Below are 9,160 nucleotides of genomic sequence, written 5' to 3'. Positions count from 1 at the left end.
CTCACCCTATTACCATTCTCTTTTGGAAGTTTCCTCCCAGGAAACATTTCCTAATTTAAGGTTTATTTACTCTGGTACAATTATTAGGGTAGGAGTGCTTGGTGGCTTGTGAGCTTGTGAGCTGTGTAGTCAGATTTGTTTTCTTTAATTGTTAATCATGGTCTGAGTATATGGTTGGATTTTTATTTCTATTATCTGTGAAATTGACCAGGTGCTTGGCACACATTTCGAATTCTTCCTGAATATGTGAGCTCATATTACATGTTTAGTCCTTTTTGAATATTGTTTGAGCTACATGGCAATCAAAATAGGGCAAGGAGAATTGTGCCAAAAGCCATCTCAAGGCCATTTGTTTTGCATGACTGAGTTTAATTTATTCCATGTGCTGGAGATACAGGACCGGCCACACAGAAGAACCTATCACTGTACTGGCACAGGAAAGACCCTGTCTCAAGTTTTAGTTCATTGTCGTGATTCCATTAGTATTAATGTAAGAAAAAGATTTACAAATGCTAGGGAGAGCTCTTGCCCAACAGCACTGTTTACATATTTTCTCATTGTGGTTTCCCACCTCACTCCACAGTTACGTAGCACCTAGTTGTGCATCATAAATCACAATGTAAGGTTTTTTGTGGTGGGAGTTGAAGCTGAATCACCACAGCTGAGAACAAGTGTGCTGGGATCCTGGCTACTTCGTATATTGTACCGTACTGTACTTCGTGATTCGACTTCTGGCAGTACTAGGGGAGGCAGATCCAAGGGTCTGGCTAAAGTGATGGTCAGAGGAGCTCCTCATGTGGCCAATGGTGGCTGTGCCCCCCATGCTGCTACTCAGGCCCCCACCTCCTCCCAGGCTGCTCAACCCAATGCCACCACCACTTCCTCCAGCTACACTGCCAACCAGGCCACTGCCTCCAGTCATCCCAGCTGGGCCACTAATTCCACTTATGGCAGAGCCAGAAACAACCCTCTCTGTCACAATCACATTTTGGGTATTTGATAACTCAGGGTGTATACTTAGATTGCCCATCATGCCAGAAGCTGGTCGGATTACTCTTTCTGTCACTACCACATTTGATGACTCTCTAGGATCAGGCATGGTCAAAGAGGTGGGTAGACTTGAACTTGGTGCTATTACCCTTTCTGTCACTATAATGTTTGACCCATCTCTCAAGTCAGGCATCTCCAACATTCCATGCAAATCAGTGCCAGAGATTGGGCCGACCACCCTCTCGGTCACCACTACATTTGATGCATGTCGATTATCATGAATATGGACAGAGGGCTTCAGAGTGCCAGAGGTGGTGTAAGACTCGGTCACAGTAACATTACCATAGCCCAGAGGATCAGGAATGGGCATAGGATGCTGTACACCAGGTCCAGAGGGGTAGGTACTCTCAGAAATGACTGTGGTGGCGCCAAAATGTGGGGAGATGGGTGGATGTCCACCAGTGATGGGGTCTGTTCCCTGCTGAGGGCAGATCGGTTCAGTGCCTTCAGGTGGCCAAGAAGGATCAGGGTCTGGATATGGTTCAACTTCTTTTCCTAGGCTGATATCTGCCAACTTCTTAAATTTAGGCCCCAGTGTATCCAAAAAGCTGTCATCCAAGTCTTCTCCAATGAAGCTACAACAACCCACAGAGCCAGCAGGGGAACCTACACCTTCAATGTCATATATGAGCAAACAGTCATTGGATGGGCGTCCTTCATCTTCATCTGCATAAGCATATGCTTTCTGGATGAACAGAGGAAAGAGAAAAATGAGATTATGGATACATATTTAACAATAATAGAAGTCTTGATTATTCTTTTTTCTTCTGGGACATTACCAAAGAGGGACCTAGAAGACAAAATTCTGACCTCTTCTAGAGATGCATTAAAAATCATTATATAATTTCCCGAAAGAATTTGGTTAGAAATTATTTTAACTGTAAGCCTGTTAATACATTTTGATTTTTAAAATTTATTTAAATGGACTTTCCTCTCACAGTGCACTTTGGATACAAAAGCACATGCAAAAAATCACATGAATTATTTTATAACCATGTTAGGAGGTACTTAAAAGTACTGTGCAGGAAGTATACCAAATTGTGGGGGGGGTTCTTTTCTTTTTCTTCTTCTTTTTTGTTTGTTTGTTTGTATAAAAAAGGTAGCTCTTAGTTGATTTGGTTCATTTGGGATTGCACTTTCCTTCCTCCAATGAAGTGAATGTGGTGGCTCTATGAAGATTTATTTCAGTGTAACTTTTTCAGTAAAAAAGAACATTTGAATTTGGGTCTATGCCATTTTGGGGTTCAGAACGGAAAGTTTTTTTCTTTTTTTTAAAGATTTTGTTTATTTATTTGACAGAGATCACAAGGAGGCAGAGAGACAGGCAGAGAGAGAGGAGGAAGCAGGCTCCCTGCTGAGCAGAGAGCCTGATGCGGGGCTCGATCCCAGGACCCTGGGATCATGACCTGAGCCGAAGGCAGAGGCTTTAACCCACGGAGCCACCCAGGCGCCCCCAGAACAGAAAGTTTTTAAAAATAGGATCTCCTTCTCAAAAAAAAAAAGAAAGAAAAAAAGAAGAAGAAGAAGAAGAGGAAGGGTACCTGGGTGGCTCCAATGGTTAAGCGTCTGCTTTCAGCTCAGGTCATGATACTGGGATCCTGGGATCAATCCCACCTGGGGCTCCCTGCTCAATGGGGAGCCTGCTTCTCCCTCTGCCTCTCTCTCTCTCTCATGAATAAGCAAATAAAATCTTTTTTAAAAAATAAAATAAATAAAAATAGGATCTCTTTCGATTCAAAGTTAAAGCCCATAGACGTGCACTTTTTTCCTTTTTTAAGGATTTTTTAAAAAAATTTATTTCAGAGAGAGAGAACCACCACCAGGAGGGGTAGAGGGAGAGACAATCTTAAGTATATTGCCCACTGAGCACGGAGCCCAATGTGGGGGTCCACCTCACAACCCTGAGATGAAACCAAGAGTTGGACACTCAACCAACTGTGCCACCCAGGTGCCCCAAACACATGCACTTTTATTTCATTTTTGTTGTTCATAATATTGGATTATAAATTTTCAGGTTAAGTATCAGAAATATCTTTATTAGCAGGCCAATTGTTCCATTTCCTTCAAAAATCGTTTTGAGTCCTTACTGTTTGCCGGACACTCAATTAGGAACTTGGCAGTGCAGTAGTGAACAAAAGCAGATGGAGTCTCTCTCTCTCTCTCTTATGGCTTACCTTTTAGTAGGAGGAGACAGGCAATACATAAACATATGTGTCAGGAGGTGGTAAGCTCAGAGTGAAGGGATAGAGTGGCCACTCACAGCCTCTCATAAAGTGATGTTTGATCAGAATCAGAAGTTAGAATAAAGCATCAGGGTGAGGAAAGTACATAGAGTGTACCGGGCAGAAGGAGTCATAGATGCAAAAGTTTTGAGGCAGAATTTTACATTCATTTGTAGGGACATGAATGGGAGGCATCCCTGTGGATTTAGCAACAGATTTCTTATTATTATCTACTACTATTTGAAAGGCTTTTCTCACTGTTTAATTTCAAGATATCAGCCATCCTCTAAAGCAATAGAAGAGTTAAAGAAGGTATTTTAGGCCAGGATGTAGAAGGATGCAGATCTATTAGAGACAGTTTCAGAGATGGGAAATCTCTGAAGGCTTAAGTACCATCTGGTGTGTAGCCACAGGCAATTTTGTCTCTACCTGAGGATGGCAAAATTAATTTTGCTGGTTCTTAGAATATTCTGGAAGTGTGCTATGGTTCTTGAACCCACACTTACGGAGTGTTTACTATGTGCCTGGAACTGAGCTAGGTACTGGCAACATGATATAGAGAACATATGGACAAGGCAATAAAAACCATGGTAGACATATAAACATATTTTAGCAATGATAGGTTCTATAAAGTTTATACACAGAGCACTACAGAAATACAGATAAGGACACATCAATTCTATTTTGGATGTGAGGGTTATCAGTAAAAGGTTCAGAGAAGCAGCGATAGTTGAATTGGGTCTTTAAAGATGAATAGGAGTTTGTGATAGAGATGATGGATAAAAGCATCCTGGGAGGGCACAGCAAAGGCATGGTGTGAATGAGGCAAAGACATATGGTATGTGGGGTTGGTGGTAAGGAGTAATTGGAAATGAGGGAAGGGATCATTTTATGAATAATCTTAATTGTCATATTATGGAGTTAGGACTTCATTGCCTTAGACAAATAGAGCTGGGAGTCATTGGCTATTTTTAAGTAGAGGAGTAAAGTGATCAGTTCAGAATTACAGAAATGTTATCCAGCAGCAGTATGACCGTCAGGCATAGACTAGAGGCTGGGAACCTGCCAAAGCCCTGTTGAAAAATAGTGGCAGCCTGGAGTGGAGCTTGAGGCACAGACTGGAGAGGAAGCCATGGCACTTGAGACCTTACCTGACAGAAGTAGCTTTCCATGAAGTTCATATTCAGACCTCCTTCTCTACATTCTCTCATAGAATTTCTTCTTAATGTTCCAGAATATTCTTGACATATCTCAGGTACTCCTGAAGTTTTAACTCCTTCGGTTAGTTCAAATCCTGTTGTTCTTTCTCCTCCTCCCAGATCTTGCATTTCTCTGCCACCATACTCATTCGTGTAAACCCCTAGAAGTGTTGATAAAATTAAGTTCACTTTCTATATAGCATATTGTAGATCCAAAATAAATAACTTTCTATAGTGTACGATTTCATCATTGAGGTAAAACAAAGGTGATACATAAAGGGCTATACATACAATATGGAGTTCAAAATAATATTAGTAATCAGTTTGTTCATTTGTTAGTTGTTTGATGTTAATTATTTATTGCTAATTATGTGTCATGCTGGAAGAGCGGGGCTGCATAGAGGTTATAAAAACCTATGCTTTAGTGAGTTTGATTTCAAATTGAGGGAGTTTTGGGGGGGATACCCAAATTCTAAATGTTAAATAGTATAAGAATATCCCCAATATATTGGAAACACAGCACTTCCAGAGGAAGACCTGAGAACCACTGGCTTTCAGAGAAGCCATGGCTGTGGTGATAGGAAAGGTTGGCACCAAGACTCTTGTGTTTTCACTTGGATATGATGGGTGACTAGAAGCTTGTTACCATATTTAAGGGAAGTTAGACAAAATGATGGTTCAGTCTGTGGAAGAGCCATGGATAGGGAAAGTATTGGCAGTGGGATAGGTGCCCTATGGCTTTAATATTTCAAAGATCTTGATTTTGGGGGACAATATGTTTTTCATCCTTTTATGACTCTGGTGTGTCTCATTGTGCTTTCTTCCAAATTTGTGTAAAGTCTAGTAGATGTATTGAGGGCATAAATGCAGAAGTAAATTCTGATGGATCTGATGATTTGACAAGTCTTGAGAACAGATTGGATGTCAAGAATAGGGAGATAGAAGAGTCAACCAGGGCTGCTGCTCTTGTGGTGAGAGGATGTTGATGTCATTAACACAAATGGAAACATCAAGAAGAGAAATAGGTTTAGAGACCAGTGTGTCTAGTAGTTTGAGTAAGGTGCAGTCCTATAAACATTCCTATGCGTCTCCTATTCTAAAGAGTTCAAAATAGGAATGGTAACAAATTTGAAAAAGACTGGAGAAAAAGAAGAAAATGACTAACTTTGATTACTCTAAGAAAAAGCAAAACAGTATAACTGTTTTCAAAGATACAAAAAGTTTAAAAGAAAAAAAAAATTTTATTAGTATGGTAGTTATCCCCTTGCTGTGAAATTCAAATTGTTCCCTTGTTTCTGCCTGCAAACTGTTCTAGACCCCTGTTTCTTGTTGGTTTGTTTGTTTGTTTTAAGCTTTTATGTATTTATTATTATTATTATTATTATTATTATTATTATTAGACACAGAGCAAAAGAGAGAGACAGCAAGAGCAGGAACACAAGCAGGAGAAGGAGAGGGAGAAGCAGACTTCCCATTGAGCAGGGGGCCTGATGCAGGGCTCGTTCCCAGGACCCTGTGATCATGACCTGAGCCAAAGGCAGACACTTAATGACTGAGCCATCCAGGCGTCTCTAGCCCCTGTTTTTTTGTTTTGTTTTGTTTTTTATTTTATTTTATTTTTCTAGCCCCTGTTTTAAGGCATATTGTCATTAGAGTCTTGGTTAACCATGTGCAAGGAGAAACTCTACCCCCTGCACATGGCCTCAGCTGACAACCTGGAAAGATTCTGATAGTGTTTCATTCACTTACTTCCAGTTTAAGGAACGGGACAAAATTTTTCAGATCAGCTTTCTGCTCATGCTGAGAATGGATGCAGTTTTGTTTTTTGTTTGTTTGTTCGTTTTGTCATGATAGCAGCTCAAGTCGGAGTGGGTTTGTATGCAGAAAATTTTTTTTTAATGGATACAGTTCAGTAATAGAAATATTTTTATCTTCCTTGTGATTTTCTTAATAACAATTTCTTTTCTCCAACTTACTTTATTGTAAGAGTATGGTATATTTTACATATATATTGTATATATATATGTATATGTATATGTATATGTATATGTATATGTATGACATACAAATTGTGTGCTAACCAACTGTTTATGTTAACAGTAAGTCATCTAGTAGTTAAGTAGTAGTTAAGTTTTGGGAGAGCCAAAAATTAATACTTGTATTTTTGACTGATGGAAATCAGCATCCCTAACACCTGTGCTATTGAAGGGCCAATGGTATTTTTTTTTTTCTGATAAATAATGTTTTCTCTATTAGACAGAAAATGTGGACCAGAATTGACTTGTGGTTCTTCTCTCCTACTTATAGAGTCCTGATACAGTCATCTCCTAAGTACTCTCTGATGATTGAGGAAGATTTTAAAAAGTCAACATATAAGAATAGTAATTCCTGGAGATTTTTCCGTTACCATTTGATCTGCAAATTAGTCATTTAAAAATGAATGAAAGAAACTGTTAAAGACAAGATAATTGAGAAATAGAAAGGTATGCAGGGTTAGAGCAGAATTCCTTTCTAGTCATTTGAGCTGTTAAAATTAAGAAGACAAAACAAACCCTTCTTACCTGAAGTGTCAATGCATTCAATTAGATTTGCCCCAGGAGGTGAGATGGGTGGTACACACACAGTGTCCTAAAAGACAAGAAACACGTCCCCATTTGTAATGGCTCTTTTCTGTCTATCCTTTTACATTGGGTTTCTTCGCAAAATAGACTCAGATTCTAAAAGAATACTATTTACAAAAGTTCTGAAATCCATTTAAAACTTGCACTTCATTTGAGAAAGCCTTTTCTGATGACTTCCATCTAATTTGGGTGTACGTTTGACTTCTCCTCTTCATTTTCCCACCAGCTATCCCAGAACGAAGAACAGCATAGACTGTGAGGGGTGACCACCATCTGGTTCATGTGCATGAGAATGACTTTCGGGGACTACCAAAGGCCATTTCTTACAACTTAGCACTTACAGGAGGCAACTGTGGGCCTTCTACTGCCCATGTGTGAAGTGCTCCTTCTGAACATTCAGGGACAGGTTCAAAGCCAGCTCCCCCGCCAGGGGCACCTCCACATTCACAGCACATCAACAAAAATGGGACCACTGTTGGTGAAAAGAAAGGAATACTGGAATTAGCAGTGGAACCACATTAAAATAAAACAACTTTCTCTTTTATGATTACTTTTGAAACCCTAATACCATTGCATTTGACTTCAAAATTCTTATGAAAGTTTCAGAAAACAAATTGAACAATGGTCAGATACCAAAATCAATATGAGCTTCAGTATACTAGACTGCAATCCATTTTGATTTGTTATATAGTATTCAAATGACATTAAAACAGATGAGTCTTTTCACTGTCATTTCTCTGAAAAATATTAAAGGAGACAGGAGAGCTGCTGAGGACAGGCCATATGTTTGAGTCTTTGTGTTCCATCCTCCATGGCTTTCCTTTTGTTCCTTTCAGACATGCCTATCTTTTTAATTTGCACAGTAAATAAAATCTTACTCATGCCTCAGGTAATTATTCCCTCTATTATTTTCCTCTACATGGATTTTTTTTTTTTCTTGAAATTACTCCTGCACAAATGGAAAACATTATACTGGTTAACCATGTCTTTCTGTTAATCAGTTGGGTTTCCTTATTCACCTAAATACATGTCTAGGCCAGAGCCTTTATATAATACAATCTTGGTAAATTATTTGGAATGAATGGATGGATGAAGGAAAGTATGTGTAAGTAGAAGATATGACGAAGGAAGAAAAGAAACAAGAAAGAGGTGAGGTAGAGAAGAAGGAACATAGTAAGGATAGTAATAAGGGAGGGATGGTAAGAGATGAAAAAAGGAAAGAAAGGAATGAAAGAATCCTGTGCATTTTGCTTTCTTGAAGATTTGCTAGGCTTAGAGAAATCTTTGAATGTAGAGGTGTTTGACCCCAAATATGTAATTTTTCAATTTTTTATTAACTACGCTACTCAAAGGCAATCAACAGTATAAAAGAACAAGCTCAAAGTCAAAGTTCAAAGTCATGTATTATTACTTGCCATAGAGAGAGTCAACTCCTGGGTAATTAAGTTACTTTTATAAAGTACTTAATTCTCAAGTTTTTAAATGTTGGTTAATACTTAATATGGCTAACAAAATGAAATTAGAGTATGATCTCTTCTCATGTATTTTATGTTACATTCTGCAAGTTTGCTTTCTCTGTGTAGCCGCTTCTGATTGTTTGGATCCTCTCTGACTGTCTTCTTCACTCAAATAGCAATCCGAGCCTGCCTGTTAGGGCACTTTCCCATGGCACTGAAATTGACTGCAAAGAAGTTTTTATCCTCCACTGCACTGTAAGTGGTCAAGAAGCTTGATTTTTTCATCTTGCAGACTCAACAGTAAACAAGCATCTCTTGATAAGGGCACAAAATAAGATTTGGTAAAGTATATTTTATCAAAGGATCAAAAAGCTTATCTCCTCCCCATAATTTCAGGGGGAAATATGAATAGGATTATTGAAAGTACTTACGTCCTAGAACCAAGAATCCCATGATGAGCAGTCCAATGCCGGCAGGACCAAAATGGACATTATCTGAGAGATTTGCTCCTACACCTTCACCACCTTCCATTGTCTGGGTCCCAGTGCCATAGTCAGTACTGGTTTCACCGCCTCCTTCCATATTTTCAGTGCTACTTCCACCAGTACTCC

The 9,160-nt window shown here is 39.1% G+C and overlaps 1 protein-coding gene across 1 annotated transcript in view; it reads right to left on the bottom strand.

The window, feature by feature from the left end:
* Positions 1-480: 480 nt before the first annotated feature.
* The window catches only part of DSG1 (desmoglein 1), a 30,896-nt gene continuing 22,216 nt past the window's right edge, over positions 481-9,160 (bottom strand). Inside the window, 5 exon segments of the mRNA XM_059410045.1 lie at positions 481-1,735; positions 4,424-4,632; positions 7,033-7,099; positions 7,428-7,564; positions 8,981-9,160. The exon segment at positions 8,981-9,160 is cut by the window's right edge and continues 4 nt beyond it. Of these exon segments, the coding sequence (XP_059266028.1) occupies positions 689-1,735; positions 4,424-4,632; positions 7,033-7,099; positions 7,428-7,564; positions 8,981-9,160 (1,640 nt within the window). The 3' untranslated portion in view covers positions 481-688.

Source organism: Mustela nigripes, chromosome 8 (assembly GCF_022355385.1).
Source record: "Mustela nigripes isolate SB6536 chromosome 8, MUSNIG.SB6536, whole genome shotgun sequence".
NCBI classification, from domain to species: domain Eukaryota; kingdom Metazoa; phylum Chordata; class Mammalia; order Carnivora; family Mustelidae; genus Mustela; species Mustela nigripes.
This window is presented reverse-complemented; position numbering and strand designations above follow the sequence as displayed.